At 35.4% G+C, this 26866-nt stretch overlaps 1 protein-coding gene across 1 annotated transcript in view; it reads right to left on the bottom strand.

The window, feature by feature from the left end:
* Positions 1–8440: 8440 nt before the first annotated feature.
* The window catches only part of BLOC1S5 (biogenesis of lysosomal organelles complex 1 subunit 5), an 89609-nt gene continuing 71183 nt past the window's right edge, over positions 8441–26866 (bottom strand). Inside the window, exon 4 of the mRNA XM_039869378.1 lies at positions 8441–9163. Coding sequence (XP_039725312.1) covers positions 9118–9163 — 46 coding nt within the window. The 3' untranslated portion in view covers positions 8441–9117. The remainder of the gene's footprint in view (positions 9164–26866) is intronic.

Raw genomic sequence — 26866 nt, 5'->3', positions numbered from 1 at the left:
TGAAACAGAATAGAGAGTCCGGAATAACCCATTATATTTAAGGTCAATTAATTTTTGGTGAGGGTTCCAAGACAATTCAAGGAGGAAAAGAATAATTTTCAACAAATGGCAATGGGAAAGCTAGATTTCCACACACAAAAGAATAAATTTGTACCCTTATCTCACACCATATAAAAGAACTAACTCAAAATGGATCAAAGACATATGAACTAAAAATATAAAACACTTAGAGGAAAGCATAGGCATAAATTTTCATAACCTTGAATTAAGCAATGGTTCTTTTTTTTAAAAAAAAAGATGTATGGTGTAGATATGACCCCAAGAGTACAAGCAACAACAAAAGATATATATAAATAGGACTTTGTCAAAATAAAAAAAATCCTTGAAGGACAATATCAGAAAGGTGTAAATCTGACACAAAGAATGGGAGGAAATATTTGCAAATTATATATTTAAAAAGGGATTAGTATCCAGAATACATAAAGAACTCTTATAACTCAATAAAAAGACAAACAATCCATTTAAAAATGGGCAAAGTATGTGAATAGACATTCCTCTAAAGAAGATATGTAAATGGCCAATAAACACATGTGAAGATGCTGAACATCATTAGTCGCCAGTAAATCAAAACCACAATGAGATACCACTTCACACCCACAAGAATCTCCATAAACAAAAAGTCGGATTATAACAAGTATAGACAAGGATGTAGAGAAATCAGAAACCTCCTAAGTGCTGGTGCAAACATAAAATATGCTGATATTTTGGAAAACAGTGTGGTAGTTTCTCAAATGGTTCAACATAGATTTAGAATAAAACTCTGAAATTCCATCCTAGGTATCTATCCAAAAGAAATGGAAACACGTGTCCACAAGAGCTTTTACACAAACACTTATAGCAGCATTATTCATAATAGCCAAAAGGTGGAAACAACTCAAATATCTGTTAACCGAAAAATCAATAAACAAAATGTGGTAATATTCATGTGATGGAATCTTATTTGACCAAAAGAGGAATGAAGTATTAATATAAGTTACAACATGGATGACTCTTGAAAACATTATGTGAAAGGAGTCAGTCACAAAAGACTGCATGTTATATTATATCACATATAAAATGTCCAAAAAAGGCAAATCTATAGATATAGAAAGTAGATTAGCGGTTGCTTAGGGACTAGGGTTACAAATAGATGGGGGGTAATAGCTAAGGAGTACAGGTTTTCCTTTTGAGGTGATGAAAATGTTCTAAAATTGATTGTGGTAATAGCTGCACATATCAGTGAATATACAAAAAATATTAAATTGTACACTTTAAAAGGGTGAGTTACATGGTATGTGAATTATATGTCAATAAAACTGTTATTTAAGAAAACAGTCTGGCTGATCTTGCCACAAATTATGAGCATAGTGGAACTATGGAGAAAAATAACTTGTGCTTCTTATAAATTATGGAGGAAGCTAGGCCAAAATGTCTTTCCTATTCCACTCTCTGGAACCCGGAATAGAAATCTGGACTCTAAAACTGGCCCAATACTCTGATTATTCTACTTCAGACAATAACAACTGGAAAAAAAACCCAGGGCAGGGATTGGTGGCGGGTGGGGCTCACATAGCCTAGCAAAATTTTTGAATTACAAGAATAAAAAAAAAACTCACATAAATTCCAGATAGGAAAAAGATATTTCCCAGAAAGATTAAAAAATCTAATTAGTTTTTGACTTTAGCTCTCTAAGTCTTTTCTACATGAAAGAGACAGATGCATATACTCAGAGATTAATGAATAAGAATCAAGGGCAGATACAGGCTTTGTGGAGTCTAAAACTAAAACCATGTGGAGAACTTCTTTTAAATATGTAGCATTATGAATTTAACTTTAGGGATGGGGTATAGGCAGGGGCACTACAAGTGAGAAGACCTAAAGCTTAAACTTATGAGCATCTGGTAAAGCTACCTCTGATTTGAACATACATTGCCCTCCCTCTTAAAAAAAATTACTTGGATAAATAGTCTATTTAGTTGACTAAGAGATGAAACAGACAAAAAAAAAAGATGACAACTAGAGACTAAAAGCATTAGCTATAAGCAATAAAGGCAATTAAAATAGAGTTTTGAAAAACATTGTCATAAATATGGTTGCTAAACTCAAGGCAAAAGTGAAACATAGCATATTATAGCATTTGAAAAGTAACATGTATATACCCATAAAACTAAAAAATAACAAAAATTTCAATTTCAAATTCTTGATTATATTAAAGAAGATTGGGATTTGACGTGAGAGTAAATAGAGTAATAATGAAGAAGCACAAATAATTTAAACTTCAAATCTTAACAAAGGAGTTGTAGGAAAGAGAGTAGGTCAAAAAGCACCTTTGAAATTATTTAACTTTAGAGTTAGAAAATAAAGATCAGAGAATATTTTTAAAAAGACTTAAAGTCAAGCCCTAATAAAATAAAAAGAGTATATCCTGCCAAATTACTGGTATAGTTAAGATCAAAGAGAGTTTGGAGTTAAAAAGTAAAAGTCAACTATATACTACCTATAAGAGATACAACTAAAACAGGTCCACACAGAACTGTTAAAACTAAAGGATGGAACAGCTACTGTGAAAACAGTTGGGCAGTTACTCAAAAAGTTAAACATAAAACTTTATATGTTCCAGCAATATGATCCAGCAATTCTACCTCTAGGTATATACCGCAAAAATTGAAAGCAGGAACTCAAATAGATACTTGTACACCAGTGTCCATAGCAGCATAATACACAATAGCTAAAAAGTGGAAACAACCTGAGTGTACATTGACAGATGAATAGATAAGCAAAACATAAATATACATACAATGAAATATTATTCATCAATAAAAAGAAATTTTGATACATGCTACATCATGAATGACCCCTGAAAACATTATGCTAAGTGAAATAGACACAAAAGAACAAATATTCTACGAGATACTTAGAAAAGGCAAATTCACAGATACAGAAAGTAGAAAAAAGATTTCCAGGGACTGGTTGGAGAGGAGAGTGGGAACTTGGTGTTTAATGGGTACAGATTTTCTGTTTGGGATGATGAAAAAGTTCTGGAGATGGATGGTGGTGATGGTTGTACAACAGTGTAAATGTACTTAATGTCAATGACTTATGTAATTAAAAATAGTTAAAATAATAAATTTTATGTTATGAATATCTTACCACGATAAAAAAATTAGACAAAACAAAAGGGAATGATATTTCAGGTGTACTGAAACCAAAAGAAAGCAGACAATAATACTAATTTAGGAGGGGAGAGAGGAGGAGGGAGGTAGATGGGGTAAAAGGGGTCAATGATATGGTGACATTAAACAATTTTTTCATTCCAGAGGCACAGGAATGGTTCAACATACACAACTCAATTAATGTGATAGACCACATAAACAAATTAAAAAATAAGAATCATATGATCATATAAATAGATGCAGAAAAAGCCTTTGACAAGATACAGCATCCATTCATGATCAAAACGCTTAACAAAATCGGTATAGAAGGAAAGTACCTTAACATAATAAAGGCCATATATGACAAACCCTCAGCCAACATTATACTTAATGGTGAAAAACCAAAAACTTTCCCTCTAAGATCAGGAACAAGTCAAGGCTGTCCACTATCACCACTGTTATTCAGTATAACATTGGAAGTCCTAGCGAGTGCAATCAGACAAGAGAAAGATATAAAAGGCATCCAAAAAGGAAATGAAGAAGTCAAACTGTCACTATTTGCAGATGACATAATTCTCTCTATAAAAAACCCTAAAGACTCCACAAGAACACTACTAAAAACAATAAGCAAATACAGTAAAGTCTCTGGATACAAAATCGACATCCAAAAATCCATAGCTTTCCTATACTCTAATAATGAAGTGTCAGAAAAAGAAGTGAAAAAAATAATTCCTTTTTCAATTGTAACGAAAAGAATAAAATATCTAGGAATAAATTTAACGAAACATGTAAAGGATCTATATAATGAAAACTACAAGACTCTATTAAAAGAAATAAAAAAAGATACAAAGAAATGGAAAGATATTCCATGTTCTTGGATTGGAAGATCAGCATAGTAAAAATGACCTTATTACCTAAAGCATTATACAGATTTAATGCAATCCCCATTAAAATCTCATCGGCATTTTTTAAAGAAATAAAACAAAAAATCATCAGATTTGTATGGAAACACAAAAGACCCCGAATTGCCAAAGCCATCCTGAGAAAAAAGAACGAGGCTGGAGGCATCACTCTGCCCGACTTCAAATTATACTACAAAGCGACAGTAATCAAAACGGCATGGTATTGGCAGCAAAACGGACACACAGACCAGTAGAACAGAACTGAGAGTCCAGAAGTAAGCCCATATTTATATGAGCAAATAATTTTCAACAAAGCCAAAAACATACAGTGAAAAAAGGAAAACCTCTTCAATAAATGGTGCTGGGAAACCTGGAAAGCCTCCTGCAAAAGAATGAAACTAGACTGTTGTCTATCACCACACACCAAAATTAACTCAAAATGGATTAAAGACCGGAATATAAGACCTGAAACAATAAAATGCATAGAAGAAAACATAGGAACTAAACTCAAGGACCTTGGACTTAAAGAGGATTTTATGAATTTGACCTCAAAAGCAAGGGAAGTAAGAGCTAAAATAAATGAATGGGGCTACATCAACTAAAAAGCTTCTGCTCAGCAAAAGAAATCATCAACAAGGTAAAGAGAGAACCATCCGAATGGGAAAATATATTTGCAAGCAACACCTCCAATAAAGGCCTAATATCCAAAATATACAAAAACCTCATACAACTCAATAACAACAAAAAAACAAATGATCCAATCAAAAAATGAGCAGAGGATCTGGACGCACACTTCTTCCTGGAGGACATACAAATGGCCAACAAATATTTGAAAAGATGCTCAACATCACTAGCTATTAGAGAAATACAAATCAAAACCACAATGAGATACCATCTCACACCCATTAGAATGGCTATAATAAACAGGACAAGTAATAACAAATGTTGGAGAGGATGCGGAGAAAAAGGAACCCTCGTACACTGCTGTTGGACTGCAAATTGGTACAGTCACTATGAAAAACAGTATGGAGGTTCCTCAAAAAACTAAGAATTGATCTACCATATGCTCCAGCAATCCCTCTATTGTCTCTCTACTGGGTATTTACTACAAACACTTGAAAACTCATGTCCGAAAAGATATTTGCACACCAATGTTCATAGCAGCACTATTCACAGTGGCCAGGACATGGAAGCAACTGAAGTGTCCTATGATAGATGATTGGCTAAAGAAGCTGAGGTACATATATACAATGGAATATTACTTAGCCATAAGAATAGATGAAATACTGCCATTTGTGAAAACATGGATGAATCTCGAGATAATCATGCTAAGCAAAATAAGCCAGACAGAAAAAGTTGAAAATCACATGATATCATTTATATGTGGAATATAAACCTAAAAGCAACAAATGAACAGGACAAACAAACAGAGACTCATGGACATGGACTATAGACTAGTGGTTACCAGAGGGTAGGGGTGGGAGAGGAGGGGGAGGTAGAAGGGGTAAAGGGAGTCAAATATAGAGAGGTAGGGGAAGGGTGAAGTGGGTAAAGGGGACCGAATATATGGTAGCTGAAGGAAACTGGACTTTGGGTAGTAAACACACAATAGAATATATAGATGTCAAATTATAATGTACAACTGAAAATTATATAATCATATTAACCAACGTTACCCCAATAAACTTAATTTTAAAAATAAATAAATAAATAAAAATTGTTAAAGAGAAAAAAAGAAATAAAAAAGAATTTTTAAAAATAAAAAAATAAATCATTAAATTTAAAAAATAAAATAAAAAAATAAAAAAACACCTTCTATGGTAAAAATAAATAAATAAATAAATAAAACAATCCTATTTTGACACCAGGTAAAATTCCATTGGTAAAATGTATAATATATAAAGAAGATGTAATTACTATTACTACTAAATGTGCAGTTTTCCCTTTACATAAATTATTTCATTTAATCCTCCAATAAATATTACACAAAGTTGAGCCTTACCATTCTAGATTATAAAAAAGGAAACTAAAGCTCAAAGAATTCAAGCAACTTGCCATGGTCACATAGGTAGAAAACAGTGGAATGAACTTTTTATACATGAATAATGCAGCATCAAAACATATATAGGAAATATTGTTTTTAAAAATACACAGAAAATCTCACAAAACCAATCATTAGCCTTTCCAGCTCAATTCATAAAACAAAACAGATTATGTCCATAAGAAATATATAAAATATAAAAATAAATCCTTTAGATAAAAGTATGCATTATTTGATCATAATATGATAAAATTAAGAAAATTTTAGTTAGAAAAGAACTATTTGGAAATTCCAAAGAACATTATTCCAAATAACAAGTGATAAAATGGAATATAACACCATAATTATAATTTAGAACAAAAAAGAAAAAGTATAAATAAATATAATGATGCACCAAATTTTAGCTGCAGCTTTCAGTGTGGCATAAATCTGCTATTCTGCTTCAGCTTTGCCCTGGGGCATATGAAAGTCCGGATAGTTGAATTCTACTTCATTTTTAGTTTTCCTTAACTTGAGAATGATCAATGACCATGTGTACCAAATTTCTAATTAGCATGACACCAATTTACAATAAGACATGCCAGTCCAATTTATTGTTATTATCTGAATATTCGCTTAATGAAACTGAGATGAGACTTTTTGTATACTTTATAGATTGAAATTCTATCAGTCAATTAAAATATATATGTATATTTGCTATATAAGACTAAAATGCTGTAATTAATGATGTCTATGACACCTATCAATTTATGTACAAAGATAAAGCACTCTCAAATAGTTAAATACATAGAGAATAAATCTGGCAATTGAAATAATTGTGTAAGAGAACGTATGGGGTAGATAACTTTAGGAAAAACACTAATTATTTTTTTAGCCAACCCATTTTATGAAATTTTAAATAATAACATAAGGCGGAATAATGGAGATTAGATCATTAGTCTACTTTTTTTGTAGAATTGTTTGTTGTACGAGTATTGATAATATTTAAAATTTATTTATTTATTTATTTAAATTCAGTTTAGGCCATATAAAGCAACAGAAAATCTTATTTGGCACTTCTTCTCATCTTATAAAGATGAATTAAAAGCAGAATATCCACTTTGTCGCCTTAGAATTGCATAGGGAGGAAAGAAACCTAAATCATGTACAATATCATCATAATAAATCATATTTGAACCAGATATAATAAAGAATATAAAAATGAAGAAAAGAAGAAAGTATTAGAGAAAATGATGTATCTCCCAAATCTCTGTCCCTTTTCTGGCCTCATTTGAAAGTGAGTGTCTATTTCATTTAGCATATATACATGACGGTGACTCAGGAGCAAGCTAGCAACTGACAGGGCTGAGAAGTGATTGTTCTTCCACCATAATGTTATCATTAAAATCTGTCAACAGTAAAATGCATAATAATAAAGTTGTACTAATTGAAAATACTAAAATAAAATGTACAATTCAGGAATGCTTATTTCCCCCAATTTATCACTTGTACACTCCTTCATTGCCCCCTGCCTCTCCCCCATATGCCAGTCCCTACTTTCTGCAGCTGTATCATGAATTATCTCACTCCACGCTGTTATTTTTCTCCTCTATATTTTCTCCATTGTGGCAATGGTCAGGAAACTACTGGCCTGTCAGAAACATCCCTGAGCAGATAGCCTAAGATACCTCAGTAGTAGTCACTGGGGCAAATGTGCTCTGTCTTGCTCTGTCTTTTATATCCTTTTCTTCTGGATCACTAGAGTGGGCTGTTGAGACATTTGCTCTGGTTCTACCCATTCTCAATTACCCAGAACATGGCTGTGCAATCCAGACCCAGCCCAGCCTACTGCCATTCAACCCTGCAGTGCCAAGCTAAAGTCCCTGATGAAATTAAACTCTGCTTTCCATTGTTTCATTTTGCTATTGTTTCCTGTTCTTAAATTTCTATTGGAGTTCCTTCAGAAAAGAGGGCTGGTTAGGCCACAGCTGGATTTGTAGATTTCTGGGTTTCCTGGCCAAATAACATGTTAAAACAATCATAAAAACCCCTGATCAATTTCTAAAAATAATCAGAAAATTCACTACAATTGTCAGAGGAGTGTCTATATAACTGCATGCTTACATGTTCAATAAACTTGAAATAGAAAACATTTCTGGGAAAAAAAAGGTTTTTCAAAACAATGAAATTTTGAACAAACTAAATATCAGGAAAGAAATTTAGAAAGTCATCAAAGAATTCTCTTAAATGCTCTGATATTTCTACTGGTGAATTTTATCCAACTCATAAAGAAAAAAAAAATCTTTAGTACAGAAAATGTCCCCTAATACAGAAAATTGAAAGCTTTTATTCATGTATATAAAGCAAATAGAAAATTATTGTTATTACTGTAAAACAGATAGTAAAGGAACAGACTGGTCTGCTTATCGCTAATGAAATTAACTTCAATTTCCATGAAGTTTAGTCTTGAGTATTAGTTAAAGTTGTGAGTTCTTTTTCAGATGATTGTGTTCACCCATGTAAATGCTGGTGGCTTTAAGGTACAAAAGAAGGCACCACAGTCCTTAGAAGAAAGGCAGTAGCTGGTTAAAGTTGCTTTTAAGTACCAGGACTCAACATTGGAGCTCTAGAGAGTCAAGATCTCTCAAGCAGAGGCTTCGACCAATTAAGTCACTCTTTCCAGGTAGAAGTCACAATCCTAAGAAAGTTTTAGTCTCAATATCAGAGTCTATATTTCGGAATGTCATACAAATGTCCTTTTGGAATTATTTGTTCACATAAATGAGAAAATAATTCACCCAAGAAAGAAATTATCTCCTCTCAGATGGAAGTATGAGGAAAAATTAGGGACACTAAAATGAAATGCAAACATAAGGAGTCCCCAGATTATTACAACCTAATGTTCAGATGTCAGACGTCTGTTCTCCAGCAAGGGAAATCAGCCATTGCAGAAGCCTTAGAGCAATGAAAGATGCAGTGTGAGGCTGCCATGGAACATGGGGCACTAGGAGTCCTGCAGAAGTATCTCTGTGGCCAGATTCTCAGATGACCTGTCAGAGCAAAGAAAAATCAGCCTCAAGATGATGAATCAAAATATCAAATAAACCAAGAACATAAAAGTAAAAAGTCATGAATTATCTCACTCCACGCTGCTATAGAGTCTGGTCTATGGGACACCACCATTACTCTTTTTCCCCCACTCCCTCAAGATGCTGCTTCACCGAGATTCATGGATGGGTAGGAGTTAGGCATATAGGACCCTAGTTTATTTTTATAGTCTGGCACACTGAAATAGATTAATAAAGCTATTATTGTAAACAGTGGAACACTAAAAAATACGCCATAAGTTAAAGTACCCATTAATAGTATTACATTGGTTACTCTGCAAGTATTTAATAAGAACCTTCTTTGTGTTAATTTGTTTAAAGATAAATAAGGGTTGCTATCCACAAGTGGAAGAGGCAAAAAAAAGAATGAACAGACAAACCTAATTTGCTATGCTGAATGCTAAGATGGCAGTAAGCATAGAGAAGAAAAAGAGGGCCACGTGATCCAGTCATGGGGTCACCATAAGTTCTGAAGGAAAACCATGAGTTAACTAAGAGAGCAGAAGGGAACATTTGAGGCAACAATATGTGTGTGTGTGTGTGTGTGTGTGTGTGTGTGTGTGTGTAACATCCAAGAACTCTGAGGAGCAAGCACAATAGTCTCATTTGTGGGTGTGTTTGGTAAAGAGAGTAACACTAAGTAGTGTAGTTTGTCTGAAGCATAAAGTGCTTAGCAGTGTGTCAAGTGAAAAGATCAGAGGGATAGACAGTGTAGACAAGCCAGGTCATGAGAGGCCACATATTCTATGTATAGAAGTTTGGACATCCTCACTATTAAAGTTTATTTTTACAAACACAAAAAGTGATATCTACCTGCGGCCATAATAGAGTACCTAGTATCAGACTGTAAACCATTATGAAACTGAACAAAATACATGAAGCAAATGTTTTCTGGCATTGGACACAAGGTAGTACAAGACTGTAATCCCTGAAAGAAGGGAAATATGTGGGGTGTGTCCCTTGATTGCTCTGGCTGTTTTCTACAGACAATTTCCTAATTGTGGTGCAGAGCTAGAGTCCAAACATTGCATGACAGTTCAACTGAGCTGAGGAGGCAGAGATTAGAGTTTAGAACTGTTAAAGTTGCTGGAATATATGGGCGAAAAGGCACAAGAGAAGAAGGAGCTGCTCAGGGGTTAGGGGAGGTATGTGGGTAAAAATCTGAGTGAGAGTTCCCTGCAAGTCCTTTGCTAAAGGCTAGGCTGCATAAGTACTGAGTCATACTACATAAGGCTTAACAGAGAATAGCTGTTATATTGTTGAACAACACAAACTTAGTAAAACTGACTCAAGAAGAAATGGGAATTCTAAATAGTCCTACATCTATAAAAAAAGGAATCATCATCTATAAAGAAATTGAATCATCCTCATTATATCATCATCGCCATCATTATTATTATCTTCCCATAAAGACAGCACCAGGCCTGGATGTGTCTGGTGGATTCTGGCAAATATTTAAGGGAGAAATAATAATATGCTTAAATAAACTTTTTCAGAAAATATAAGAGTTTCCTAACACTAACAAGGATAATTCATAAAATAAAAGGATTACAGAACAAAATATCACTCGTAAACGTAGATGCAAAAATTCTTAACAAAATATTAACAAATCAAATCCAAAAATATATAAAAAGAGTGATGCATTATGACTAAGTGAGAGTTTTCTCAGGGAGGAAAGATTTTACATTAAAAAATCAGTCAATGAAATTCAACACATTATGGAATAAAGGGTATATATCCAAAGGAATTGAAATCAGGATCTTGTAGAGATATCTGCACTCTCATGTTCATTGCTCGCAATAGTCAAAATATTTATGACTGGATATACAGTAAAATATTATTCAGCCACAAGAAAGAAGGATATCCTGCCTTTTGCAACAACCTGAATGAGAGATGCTAAGTGAAATAAGTCGGAGAAAGGGAAAAAATACTGTATGATATCATTTATATGTGGAATCTAAAATGGACAAATTCAGAGAAACGGAAAGTAGAGTGATAGTTACTAAGAGTTGTGGGGTGAGGGAGATGGAGAGATATTGGTCAAAAGGGTACAAATTTCTAGTTATAAGATTAACATGTTTGGGGATCTAATGTACAGCATAGTGATTATAGCTAATAATGTTGTATCCTATACCTGAATGCTGCTAAGAACATAGATATTAAGTGTTCTTATCACAAAAAAGAAAACAGTTACTATGTGACAGGATGGATGTGGTAGCTAATACTGCAGTGATAGTCATTTCTAATTTATAAATGTATCAAATCAACACTTTGTACACTTTAAACTTACACAATGTTATGTGTCAATAAAGCTGGGAAAAAGACTTTTTCAGCTGCTGATTTAAGTTTACTCAATTTACAGAAATTGGGTCCCTCCCAAAAAACGGCTTAGATGATAGAGGCTCTGTTTATCCCTCTTGTGACTAAATCAAAGATGTGACAGAAACAAGGAGCCAATAGCAAGGAAAGTCGCCTGAGATCTAGAGGAACAAAAGCACTACAACTAGGGAGAGAAATAATTAATCAACCTGCAACTCTAGAAGGTAGGAGGGGGAGCAGACGCGACACTGTCAGGTCAGAGCAGCTGAGTGGGACAGAGGCTGCGGTAGCGGCAGCCGGAAGCTGCAGATGCCTCTTAAAGGGGCCTCGTCCACAAGTGGACTTTCACGGTGATGGACCTGCTCACTCTGAGCACCAGTGCCCAGTTGGGCTGCTCTGAAGGAACCAGGGACTTACAGGGGGACACTGAGTTGTCGGAGTGAGGGCTAGAGGCAGGGCTCGTTCAGTACAGAAGTGCTGACAATATCCATTTGTTCCATTATTGAGCCCTCCCCTCACCCAGTGTGCGGACTCAGCATTGCCATAGTAGGGACGTCATCAAACTGGATAATGAAGGTTGCTCCTCCCAGAGGATTTCCTGAAAATCTGCCTCTCCCAACTCACGGCCCCACCCAAGCCACATCCAGGTGTATCCTCAGCGAGTCAGATGCTCCTTGCTGAGCAGCACCAAGACTCACACTGGTGGCAGCTCACCACAGTTTCTGGTGTGGCCTCTTGAGGCAACTATAAGCACAGCATTTGTGGATTGCTTTCTGAATCTTAACAGGTGGCTCTGGAGGGGCACAGGCTAGGGCTAAACTTGGTCTGCAGCTGAACACCTCTCAGGACTGTGCCACTGGACACCTACCACACATAGCCATGCTAATAAGACCGGGAGACTTAAGAGCTTTGATTAGTCATAGAAAAAGACACAGAAAGGCAGCCAAAATGGGAAGATAAAGAAGTAGAAACCATATGAGAGAACGGAACAAAGCTCCAGGAATACAGGAGTTAAGCAATCTAACAGATGCAGAGTTCAAAACACTGGTTATAAAGACCCTCAATAAACTTAGAGGAAGTATAGAAAAATTCAGTAAGAACTTTAACAAAGAGATAAGAAAAAACATAAAAATGGAAATTATAAAAAGGAATCAGTCAGAAATGAAGAACACATCTGAGATGAGAAGTATATTAAATGGAATAAACAGAGGGAATAAAGAAGAGGATTGAACGACCAATACAAGGACACCCAATTGGAGTGGCAAGAAATCCAAAAATATGATAATAATTTAAGCAGTCTATGGGCACTATTAAATGTAAAAATATCCATGTCATAGAGGTGCCTGAAGGAAAACAAGACATTGAAAATCTATTTGAAGAAATAGTTATGAAAAACTTTCTTCATCTGGTGAAGGAAATAGACATACAACCCTAGGAAGCTCAGAGAGTCCCAAAAAAGAGGAACCCAAAGAAGCCCATGCCAAGACATGTTATAATTAAAATGCCAAAGGTTAAAGACAAAGAGAGAAACTTAAAACCAGCAAGAGAAAAGCAGTTAATTATCTACAAGGGAGCACCCATAAGACTGGCAGCTGATTTCTCAAAAGAAACTATGCAAGACAGAAGGGCTTGGCACAAAATATTCGACATGATGAAAACTCAGGATCTACAACCAAGAATACTTTATCAAGCAAAGCTATCTTTTAGAGTCGAAAGACAGATAAAGAGCTTCCCAGGCAAAAAAAAGCTAAAGGAATTTATGAATACCAAGCCAGTATTACAGGAAATGTTGGAGGGACTTCTTTAAGAAGAAAAAACATGTATCGAAAACAGGAATAAAGAATGGTAATAACTATGTTCCCATCAACAAGTACCTCAAATGGAAAAGAATTAAGTGCTTCGACCAAAAGATAGTGTGACTGAATGGATAAGAAAACAAGACCCCTACATATACCTCCTACAAGAGACTCACTTTAGGTTAAAAGACACACACAGACTAAAAGGAAAAGGATGGAAAAAGATATTGCCTTGATGGACCTAGACAGTATTGTGCTGAATGAAATGAGTCAGATAGAGAAAGACAAATATCTCATGATTTCATGTGGAATCTAAAGAACAAAATAAACAACAATAAAAGCAGAAATATACTCACAGATACAGAGAATATTTTGAGGGCTACTAGATGGGAGGGGGCTTGGGGGAATGGCAAAATAGTGGATAGTCGCAAAATAGACATGTAGAGGTAAAGTGTAGCATGGGGAAGATGGTTAATAATGTTATAAAAATAAGGAAAGAGGAAGTGGGGTACTAGATTTACTGGGGTGATTGCTTTATGAGTTATATGAATCTCTGATCACTCTGCTGTGCAACTGAAACTGATCTATTACTGTATGCCAACTATAATTGAAAAATTCATTGAATTGTACACTGTAAATACAAGCAATTAATTGTCTATTATATTTCAATAAAGACAGAAACATTTTTTAAAAAAAAATTTAAAGAAATTGCCCACCACATAATCTAATTGGCAGAGTCAATCTTATACATCAAAAAATACAATACAATACAATAAAAAATAAAATAACATAGTCAAATGAGACTTATTTTGCTTTAAAAAGTATGACTTTTTCAATTCAAATAAAAACATGTTAATGCAAAAATAAAATAAAAATACATTGTTGACAAAATAAAGGCAAACGACAAACCAGAAGAAAATATTTGTAACAAATTAATCTGACAAAGGACTTCTGTTTAGAATATATAAAAACCGTTACTACTCAATAACAAGACAAACATCACCAAAAAAGGGTGGGGCTAAAACTAAAAAGACAGATATTCTTCCTCCAAAACAACCAAAAATAACAGGAAAATATACTCAACATTTTTAGTCATCTGGGAAACACAACTTAAAACCACAAAGAGATACCATTACCCACTCCCTAGAAAAGCTGAAAATAAAACATGCACCAATATCAAGTGTTGACAGAGATGTGGAAGAACTAAAAATCTCACATACCGCTGGTGGGATTATAAAATAATACAACCACTTTGGAAAACAGTTTGGAAGTTAAACATGCACTGCACACGTGACCTAAGTTTTTACAAAAGGGAAATGAAATTATATGTCCACAAAAGACTTGCCTCTGAATATTTACACAACTTTATTCATATTAGCCAAAAAGTAGAAACAACTCAAATGTCTATCAGTGAGTGAATGGATAAACATTGTGGTATCTTCATACAGTAAAATGCTACTCAACAATAAAAAGGAATGAACTAATACACAAAACAACATTAATGGCTCAAAAGAAACAATAGGTTGAGAGGAAGAAGCCAGTTATAAGAGATTCCATTTATGCATGTATGATTCTACTTATGTGAGATTCTAGTGATAGAAATCAGTCTGAGTGATAAAATTAGATTAGTGGTTGCCTTTGGGTGGAGGAAAGAGGAGACCATTTGCAAAAAGGAGTGCAAGCCAATTTTATGGTTTAATGGAAATATTCTGTACCTTGACTGAGGTGGTGTTAACATGGATTTATATATTTGTCAATACTCATCAAACGGTTAAATGTACACATTTATTGTATGCAAATTATACCTCAATAAACTTTATTTAAAAAAAACACAAAAAGTAATCACTCTGTTACAGCTCATCTAGCAGAAAAAAATTTACACAATTTTGATAATTACACTGCAAACCTTGTTAAGAGAACAAATGCGAAGAAATAAACACTTGTCCTCATATATCCAAATCCTTGGATCTTTACCCAGCGAATTAACTTTAAAAATACTTTGAATGTTTGCTTAAAACTATTTAGATAAACACTCGACATGGGCAAAATTGGAAGACAGGTTAAGTTTTGAGTAATTTTATTAGTAGTAAATCAACAAGTATTTATATTATACACCATGTCAAAGAACAGAGAGGCAGCTGCAGGATATCACAGTGGTTGTGAAGGTGGATTCTTTTTTCCTTTTTTAAAAAAATTAAATTTATTGGGGTGACATTGGTTATTAAAATTACACAGGTTTCAAGTGTACAATTCAATAATATACCATCTGTATATTGTATTGTGTATTTATTTACCACCCAAAGTCAAATCTTTCCTCGCCATGTATTTGACCCCCTTTACCCTTATCTACACCCCCCACTCCTAGCTTTTCCCTCTGATAACCACTAAACGGTTGCCTGTGTCTATGAATTTTTGTTTGTTTGTCTTGTTCATTTGTTGCTTTCAGTTTTATATCCCACATATAAGTGAAATCATATGGCTCTCAACTTTTTCTGTCTGACTTATTTCTTTTAGCGTATTTTATTGCAAACAGTATTTCATCTTTTCTTATGACTGAGTAATATTCTGTTTGTATATATGTACCACATCTTTTTTTTGTGTACATATTCTTTTTTATTTTACATTAGTTTCAGGTATACAGTACAATGGTTAGACACTTATATAACTTACAAAGTGATCCCTCCGATTACTCTAGTACCCATCTGGCACTATACATAGTTATTATAGTAATATTGACTATGTCCCCTATGCTGTACTCCCCATGCCTGTGACTATTTTGTAACTACTAATTTGTTCTTCTTCATCCCTTCACCTATTTCACCCCTGACCCCGCTTTCCTCTGGCAATCACCAGTTTGTTCTCTGTATCTGTGTACCACATCTTCTTTATCCAATCATCTGTTGAAGGACACTTCAGGAGGCAGATATCCAGAAGCTCTATTTTTAATTGATTGAGGAAACTCTATACTGTTTTTCATAGTGGCTGTACAAATTTACATTCCCACCAGCAGTGTATGAGGGTTCTTTTTTCTCTACATCCTCTCCAACACTTGCTATTTCCTGTCTTATTGATAAAGGCCATTTTAACAGTAGTAAGATGATATCACATTGTGGTTTTGATTTGCATTTCCCTTATAGCTAGTGAAGTTGAGCATCTTTTCATGTCTGTTGGCTGTTTGTATGTCTTCTTGAAAGAAGTGTCTGTTTAGGGTCTCTGCCCATTTTTAAATTGGATTGTTTGTTTCTGTCATTGAGTTGTATGAGTTCTTTATGTATTTTGGATATTAGCCTATTATCAGATGCATTGTTTGCAAATATCTTCTCCCATTCGGTTGGATGCCTCTGACTTGTTGATATTTTCTTTTGCTGTGCAGAAGCTTTTTAGGTTTATGTAGTCCCATTTATTTATTTTTGCTTTTACTTACTTGCCTTTGAAGTCAAATTCATAAAATCCTCTCTAAAAACCAAGATCCATGAGTTTAGTACCTATTCTTCCTTTCATGTGATTTATTGTTTCAGCTCTTATATTTAGGTCTTTGATCCATTCTGAGTTAATTTTGGTGTATGGTGACAGCAGTCTAGTTTTATTCTTTTGCAAGTGGTTTTCTAAGTTTCTCAACACCATTTATTGAAGAGGCTTTCTTTTCTCCATTGTATGTTTTTGGCTTTTTGTCAAAAATTAGTTACCCATATACATATGGGTTTATTTCTGGGTTCTTAATTCTATTCCATTGCTCCATGTGTCTGTTCTTCTGCCAATAACATGTTATTTTGTTTATTGTTGCTTTGTAGTATAATTTGAAGTCAGGGAGTATGATATCTCCGGCTTTGTTCTTCATTCCTCGGGATTGTTTTGGCTATTTGGGATCTTTTGTGATTCCATAAAAATATAGTGACTTTTTGTTCTATTTCTTTAAAAAGGCCATTGGGATTTTGATGGAGATTGCATTATATCTGTATATTGCTTTGGGTAATATAGCTGTTTTAATTATGTTGATTCTTCCAACCCATGAATACAAAATATCTTTCCTTTCTTTGTGTCTTCAATTTATTTTAATAACGTCTGTGGTTTTTAGTGTGTAGGTCCTTCACATCCTTTGTTAAGTTTAATACCAGGTATTTTGTTCTTTTTTGTTGTTGTTGTTGTAATTGCAAAAGGAATTGTTTTGTTTTTTTCAATTCTTTTTCTGAAATTTCATTGTTAGTACATAGGAATGCAATGGATTTTTGCACATTGATTCTCAAACTCTTCTAAAAAAATGAAAAGGAAATACTTCTTAACTCATGAGGCCAACATTACCTTGATACCAAACCCTGGTGAGGATAATTATAGACCAATATTTCTGATGAGTATAGGTGTAAAAATCCTAAACAAAATACTAGCAAATCAAATACAACAATACATTAAAAAGATTATACATCATGATCAAGTGGGGTTCATTCCAGGGGTGCAAGGATGGTTCAACATTTGCAAATTAATCAATGTGATACATCGCTTAAACAAAATAAAGGATAAAAATCACATGATCATATTAATAGATGCAGAAAAAGCATTTGATGAGATACGGCATCCACTTATGATTAAAATACTTAATAAAATGGGTTTAGAAGGAAAGTACCTCAATTCAACATAATAAAGGCCATCTATGACAAATCCTCAGCTGACATCATACTTAATGGTGAAAAACCGAAAACTTTTCTTCTAAAATCAGCAACAAGACAAAATGCTCACTCTCACCATTATTATTCAATATAGTATTGGAAGTCCTATCTAGAGTAGTCAGACAAGAAAAAGAAATAAAAGCATCCAAACTGCTAATAAAGAAGTCAAACTTGCTTTTTACAGATGACATGATTCTTTATATAGAAAATCCTATAGACTCCACAAAAAAATTATTAGAAACAATAAACAAATACAGCAAAGTTGCAGGACACAAAATCAATGTGAAGGTGGATTCTAATTCTGGCTCTGCCTCACTAGCTGTGGAGCCTTGGACAAGCTATATGTTCCTTCCATGTTTTAACTTCATCTACCTTGTAAATTTGTGAGAGTTAATTTACATGAGAATATCCATGTTAAGCTTTCAGAGCAGTGGCTGTTATCAAATGCACTCAACAGAAATACATAATGCTATTATTAGTATTTCAGGACACTTGGATGAGTTCTGTCTGGAAGGACAGACTATCCTATAGTCTATCTTTCCTAGGTATACACAGAGAGTTATACATATGAATTACAAATTGTACCAAGAATACATATTCAAATTCACACCTACACATCATCAATGTTTTTAGGAATATAAGTGGTTTTTAAAAAAAGGAGTAGAGCCACAAAACCAAATATAAAAGGTGGGGATAGCATCTAGTGGATATCATCCCAGTGTTTCATCAGAGGAAACGGGGCCAAAAGACTTCATGATGGAAGCAAAGAGGGAGATGAAAGCAAGAAGTGAGAGGGCACTGAAGGAAGAGTTTTAGACCACAACAGCGCAAGAGAGACAGGGAAGAATTAGAAAGAATTCAGGAGGAGAAAAAGGAGATTGGCAAGGGGACTGAAAAAACTTCATATGAAAATTATTCACTTAAATCAATATGTTTAACTTAAAGATAAGACAGGATGGTGTTTCCAACCAAAAGAAAAATTGGGCCTATTCCATATGCCCCCTACCAGACACAGAGCTATTCTCAGAGGGTACAGAGAAATTTCAGCTCAATAAAAGAAAGACTGTGACAGTCAGAGCTGTTCAATATTGGAACAGAGCTTCAGGAACTAATGAACCCCAGAGGCCTCTGGGTTCTCAGAGGCTTAAGGCACCATTGATGGAGAGCCTTGGGAATTGCTGACTTGTTTGTTTCCATTTCTTGCACCAAACTAGATATTCTTTTGAATGTAGTATGCTCTCTATGGGCCACTTTGAACTTAATTATCAATGAGCAGGTTATTTCTGATGTTTAATGAAGTCTTTATAAAATCGGTTATAGCATAGGTATTTCTTTCTCTGTGGATTCACACTGGGTAGAGCCATCAGCTAAGCAGCAGCTAGCAGGTAAACCAACTGAAAAGAACTCCAGCTCATCCATAGGAAACACTGGAGAAAAAGTTCTTTTAATTTCTGTTTCTTTCCACTTCTATTCTTCAGAGAACAGAATGATAGGGAAGAAAGAAAAGATATTCTTACCAGACCACACAGGGTGGTGGCCCAGGGTGGTGGAGGATAGTGAGCATGAGTCAGGGAGAGGGAAAAGAACAGGAAGCCAAAATGGATTTCCAGACCTTCTAGACACAAGTATGTACAAAGAGAATTTTATAATCTATTACATTAATTTGGATTAAACATATCATGTCCTAATGAGTTGAAGCAGATGACTGGAAATTGCTATGCCTGTATTTCAAATGAGTTACAGTTAAGAACTACAACAAAAGTGGATCTTCAAGCTGGATATTATATTGACTTGAAACTTAAAATAGAACTCCTTATGAAATATTCTGAGAAATCTGCCTCTGGTGTTGAAAGTTCCCATATTTGGTTTCAGTCCAAAAGCGATTTTTCCCCTCCCTACATGACTTAATAATAAGGCATTCAGTCATCTAGGGGCTGCCTGCTTATGAAAAGGCAACATACGCCTGCAGAGTGCTCCCTATCCCCCAAACATTCTACACATTTCACTGTCACTGCCCTGCTTGTTCTTATTACTCCCTAGAGGTGCACTCCCACCAAAATTCCTGAATGCAGGATACCTCAAGGAGGGCCCTTAGGCTGACTGTGACCTTGTGTGCCATGAAAATAGAGACTCACTCACTACCCTAAATAAACAGAAGGAAGGTTTATTTATGGACAGAGAGGAGGGAGGAGAGGGAGAAAGAGTGAGCCATGGAATCTAAAAGAGCAGATGCAGAGAGGTTCATTCTTGAGCTCTCACTTTAGCAGGAAACCAATATGGACTCCTGGAAGCTCTTTTGGAGACACTAAGGGAAGCAACAGGAGGATGTAGCACTTTGATCACATGGTTTTTTTGTTTTTGCTTTTTTGTTTTAATCACACTGAACTTCCAGGAAAGAATGCTAGGGCTCTCTCAGAGTGAACTAAGAGCAAACTCAAGCTGAACAAACTTTGGCCCAATTTCTCTAATTTCAGAGTTAAGATCAAATCGTCCTTTGTGGTGCTAAGGCAGGTCTATTTGTCCCCATATTCCATGTTCTCAACTACCACATACCCCTAGCTTCCATTCAGGGTAGTCCTAGAATTCTCTCTTCCCCCTCCCTTTTACATGGCTGCCTCTGGGAAACAGGAGACAAAGCTCAGATCCTTATGTTTTGGCTCAAATGCTACTTCCTCAGAAAGGCCTTCCCTGAACACTCAACCTAAGCTACAAACTACCACCATCACACTCTACCATCTTCACTTATTTTAATATTATTTTCACAGCACTTATCATAGTCTGAAGTTTTCTTGTATATGTTTACTTACCTGTTGCCCCCCGCCTCCAGACTGAACTCTCCCAGAGTCCAGAGATTGTGTTTTGTTAAACACTGCTCTATCTTGGTATAGGAACAGAGACTGGCCTAGAAAAGGCACTCAAGAGTATATTGAATGAATGAATAAATGAAGGGTCAAATGAGTGAATGGATGCACTAAAGAAGTGGGTTAGGAAATTTCGATTTGTGGGATGTATAGAATAGAATAGCAAGGAAAAGAAAAGGAGAGGGAAAAAGTTTAGCTTGTTTACAACTCGAAATCACTTACTGCCTGTCAACTCTCCCTGCCACACCCAGGCTATCAAGCCCCATCCCAGGTTCCCTTGAAATATTAATGATCTTTGACTCAGAAGCGCTGAGGATGACTAAAGTCATATTTGTGATTCAACTACAATCTAGCCCAGAAATTCTCAACCAGAGGGAACATACCAGAATCTCTGGGAGAAAGGGCAAAGTGGGGAAGTGTGTGGAGTTTAACATGGTCTATATTTTAACTGCATTTTTTTTTTTTAGATTTTCAACTCTTATTATCTGGGGACCTAGGTTCAAAAAGGCTGAAAAGTGATCTAAATAGTGTGATCAGACAAGATTTACAGGAAATCTTAAAAACTGAAGAAAGGGTGAATCTGAAATTTCGAGTTTTAATGTTCAGGAGGACAGTGGTTTCTATTAACCATTATGGACAATTTAGGTCAAGCTAATTTGGGGGAAAGAAGCTAGGCATAATTTTGTATTTGCTGAACTGCGGATGGCAGCAAGACATCTTTCAGAGACTGTAGCACCCTGCAAGTAAACCAGTAGAAAGGTTACCATAGACACAAATAAAAACTTTATACAAAATTGCACATCCAGATTCCACTAACGGATGCATGGAACCTCTGTATCCAGAACCTTTCCATGTATGTATCCTCTACTTAGCTGGTCATGATTTGTATTCACTATAATAAAATTCTAATAATAAGTACAGTGCTTTCATGAGTCCTAGGAGTTATTCTAGCAAGTTATCAAATCTGAGAAGGTCATGGGAACCCTTAAATGTATACTCAGTCAATCAGAAATGTGGGTGCCCCCGAGACTTTTGACCGTTGTCTGCAGTATGAGCAGTTTTGTGAGACTGAGCTCTTTAACCTACAGAGTGTGAGGTTAACCCCAGGTAGCTGGTGTCAGAACTGTGTGGCAGGACACCCACTTGGGGTGGAAATGGAGCATTTACACATTGCCTGTAGTATGAACACATGTATTACAAAAAGTTGCTATGGTATAAAGGGATTTTTAGCTCCAAATGGAAACATTATTGAATTTTATATTTTATTTTATTTCTCACCATTCTGAGTCATTAATGGACAATAACTAAGAAGTTCTAAATATTATAATGGGTAATGATTTTGCTTACATTTTACCCAAGAAATACAGAGTAGGAGGACCACCCTGCTATGAGACACTTCTTTAAGGACAACCACTTAATCTTTAAACTTCAATGTATAAAATTACAAACTATGAAAATGTAGAAAAATTTATCTCTGCCTAATTCTTGGCTTTTTTATTTCTATAATTCATAATTTTATGATGATGAGTTAATAACAGACTTTTGGAGGAAATGGGGAAGGAAAGTAACACTACCACATTAAATATATATTGTACGATACTATCCATTTCAGAAATGGTAACGTAAAAAAATAATAAAGTGCATCTTAGGTTTGAAAAAAATACGGTAATATAGTATAATTAAGATGGTCTTGCTTCTATTTAACTTTCAGATGATTTTCCCTAAATGTGTTCAATATAATCGTTTTTCCTTTAATCTATTTTCTATTCTAAAATTTTACTGTCTCAAAACATTACTGAATATAATAAAATGTCTAGATTGGGGGTAAAGTGGCTAAGATAAGACAAGAATTTATTTCATTCCATAATAAGCATTCTCAAAATAGAAAAATACTTAATTTTCTACATTTACTGAATTTTGGGAAATAATTCTTCACTAATCACACATTAATAAATTCTATGCTAACAGAAGCCAGCTTTGTCTCATCTATATATTTAAACTGGAGGCCTTCCAAGAATGAGCAGGTATTGTTCCCCCACTAGGTCTTGTTTTGCTATATGGAGAAGATGACTTAAGACAACCCTCGGGCTTCTGGATCACTGTATTGCTTCCCACCTTCCCTCCAGATGGCTGGCCCACGGGAGGCAGAGCCACAAAATTCAGAATTTCATGTTTAGGGCTCTGTGCATTAAAATCCCCTCATAACAAGAAGTCAAATGTATGCCTTTCTGATATTAAAATTTCTCTGAGTAGTCTATATTAAATAGTGAACAGCTCAATGAAAGAAACTGGATACTATTGCGATCAGATGGCTAATCACAAGAGACTAAAGACAAAAACACTGTGACTGAGGGAGTGGTCATTACCCAAACCTAAGCAATCTAGAGCTAAGCTTTGCCTTCACTTGCCAAAATCTTACTGAAAATATATTAGGCATATTTGTGATAGGCAGTAAAAATGTGATAAGCAGTAAAACTGGCTATTACTGAGGTAAGATTCACACTCTGCTGAGATCTCCATCTTCAGGGGATTTAAATGGCCAACGTATAAAACCAAATCTATCCATATATTAAGAAAAAGAAGTACTATAAAATCTAGGGGGCGTTTTTTGTTTTTTTGTTTTTTTAGGTGACCTAGCACAATGCCATGATTGATACTTGATAAATACTTCTGGAGATGATACTGAATGGTTTATAATAATTGTCAGAATGGGAGTAAGAGTTAGGTGAGGGGTGAAAATGTACTGTATTTATACACATTGTAATTAAATTAGCTAGTGTTGACATTGGAACATTATGATGGAATCTTAAATCACTGTGTAAACATCAATTATGTATCAAAATTCTAATAACTCTAGTAAGCAGGCTATGACATTTGCTTTAAGTCACTATTGCACTATTGAAGGACAAGTTCTGTGACTTCGAAAACTAATGAAACAGAATTCAGATTCTTCGCTCTTCACAGCCCTCAAATTAATAATGGTTATTAATAATAACATGCTGTACCTGATTTGTGTAATACTTTGTAGTTTAAGTAATTTATAGTATAGTATTGAACTTATTACTAAAACAATCATTCCTTTATCACTGTTTTAGACATTACTCTAAAAAGTTCTATGAGACAATGAAGGACATTTTTATCACAAATTTACAATGGAAAATGTCAAGGGTGATGCCTGCTTCATGCATCTAATAACTTGAGTTGAAGAAGCCCACAAAGCTTGCATCTAAAGGCAAATTTTGTAAGTAGAAGAGTTAATACTAGTTTCAGATGCTCTTTGGGTGGCTCAGAATAAGCAGGTCCAATCTGTGAGATATCTTCAACTGCCTCTCTAGGTTACCAAGGCTACCTTTTGAGAGTGAAAGATGGGTCAACCATTGATAAGATGATCATATGTTTTTTAACAAGAGCAACTAAAAATGAACAGATGCCCTCTTTAAAATGAGTTTCTTGCATTATTTTTTTTTAAATTCACTTACGAAGATTCCTCAAAAAAAATTAAAAATAGGACTATTATATGAGCTAGCAATCCCACTTCTGGGTATTTATCCAAAGAAATTAAAAACACCAATTCAAAAAAGATATATGCACCCCAATATTCATTGTAGCATTATTTGCAATAGCCAAGATATGGAAGCAACCTAAGTATCTATCAATAGACAAATTGATAAAGAAGATGTGGTACAGACACACAATGGAATATTACTCAATCATAAAAAAAGAATGAAATATTAAATTTGCTACTACATGGATAGACCAACAGGGTACTATGCTAAGTGAAATAAGTCTGACAGAGAAAGGCAAATACTGTATGATTTCAGTTACATATGAAATCTAAGAAATGAAATAAATGAACAAATGAAATAAAACAGGAACAAACCCACAGATACAGAGAACAAACTGATGGTGGCCAGATGTAAGGGGGTGGAGGGATGGGTGAAAAAGGTGAAGGGATTAAGAAGTACAAACTGTCAGTAATAAAAATAGTCACAAGGATGTATAGTACAGCACAGGGAACATAGACAGTAATATTGTAATAACTATGTATGGTGCCAGGTGGGTGCAAGACTTACTGGAGTGATTGCTTAATAAGGCATATAAATGTCTAATCACTATGACATACACCTAAACCTAATATAATATCGTAAGTCAACAATAATTCTAAAAATTAAAAAAAAAATCATAGCCATGGAAATTCTTGCCTGTGGCATAAACCATTAAGTATTCTTTACACGACCTAGGAATAAACTCAATCCTTTTGGCGAACTTAAGAACACTTGCTTTTGTTGACAGCAAGGACTGGGAAACCAGGAAGCCATGTGCTAATTGGCCGCTTCATCCTTTTTTCCTTTTCAGTGCCTGCCAGGTGTAGCCCTGACTTCCAGAGTGTGTCTGGCTCTCTGTCGCATCCTGCCTGTTATCTCTGTCTGGCAAACAACCACTCTATGCTTCCAGAACTTCAGATCTTTCAGGGCACTGATGATAAGTTATTCTCAGCCCACTCTGCCAAGAGTTTTTGGCCGACGGACTGAGGAAGACTATTGTTGTCGCTGGCTGTTATCTCTCCCTCTGACTCCACTTGGCAGATGTGCAAGTCCATCTCTCTGGTGTGGAAACAAGGCGCTTGACTCTAGATGAGTCAACACGTTAATAAACAAGAGTCACGGAGGAAATAGCAACCAGTCTTGAAAACAAAAAAAGAAACATTTTGAGGTTTATTGGATGCTGAGATGTTTGTCCTCCATAGTGCACCCCTGCTTTATCTCACTTCACAGCCTTCCTATCAAAGAAATGGGGAAGTTAATAGTTTATCAAACGTTAATCAGCTGTAATGTTTATGTATTACTTACATAGCATGGAAAGTATTTTTTGGTGCTGGGGGTACTGTTTTCTTTAATTGCAAATTTATATCTTCATCATTCATCTCCTCTTTTGTCAGACTCCATATTCTAGGAAGGCCCCAGTCTACCAAGATATTTATTGTCTTTTCAATTTAGCCCCATACAATCAGGAAACCATCCTGACCGTGGCCTCAGAAGTGTCAGCAGTGAGATAAAAATGGCAAGCTTTCTCCTAAGTAGACAGAGAAGCAGTAGAGAAACCTTGTTTTGGGGAAGGTTCTGTCTCTGAAGCAGAAGCTCAGGAAGAGTAAGAGCATATTGTACCTTGCACATCATGTGTTCCCTGAAAACACAGCAGGATGCTGGAAACTAAACACTGGCCACAAGAACCTCTCAGCGTCTGCTTGGGTCATACATGGGCCAAACACCAGGCTCCGATAATTTAGCAGGAACCCAGAGGGCCCACATGAGAGTTCAACCTAGAAAATGTGGTGTCTCGATTAGAATTCTTGAGGAAATGCAGGGGGAGGAAGCCTGCCCCATTCCCACATTCCTCACAGAGATCTAGAATGGGCAAGAGTGGTGCTGTGTATACCAGACACTCTAAAGTCACATGGCATTGGTATCACGGGAGAGATGGGACTTCATAGGGTGACTCAGGTACATCTTATAATAGTCCTGTGGTGACAGAGTTATGAGAATGACCATATCTCCCAGTTTCCTCCAGAAAATTCTGGTTTTACCCTGGCATATGTATTAATAACACCTGTTTTCATGCTCAAAAGTGTCTTTACTTGGATGATAAATGGTCCCCTTGTCATTCCATACTCTAATAGAGCTAAAGATAAGGTCTCCTGATGCCACAGCTGCACTCTTAGGGCTGCTTACCACCTGGGCTTTTCTTTAATGTGGTTTCAACAAACATTTATTCAGTACTCATGGGATGCCAGCCACTGTGCTAGGCAAAGGGGACAACAACATGCATATGAGAGACAGACTCATCAACAGATGATACAGGCCCTGTGTTCCATGCACAACAGAGGTGTGCTTGTAGTAGGATCATGGTGCTTCTTTGAAATGTCAGTTTAGTGATGAGTTGCCCACCCACTTGGAGAATCATCTAGGCTAGGGTGTGTGCTGGCTTGCATGTGGGGATGGCAGTAGTAAC

The sequence above is a fragment of the Pteropus medius genome, unplaced genomic scaffold (assembly GCF_902729225.1).
Source record: "Pteropus medius unplaced genomic scaffold, Ma_sr-lr_union100, whole genome shotgun sequence".
Taxonomy (NCBI): domain Eukaryota; kingdom Metazoa; phylum Chordata; class Mammalia; order Chiroptera; family Pteropodidae; genus Pteropus; species Pteropus medius.
This window is presented reverse-complemented; position numbering and strand designations above follow the sequence as displayed.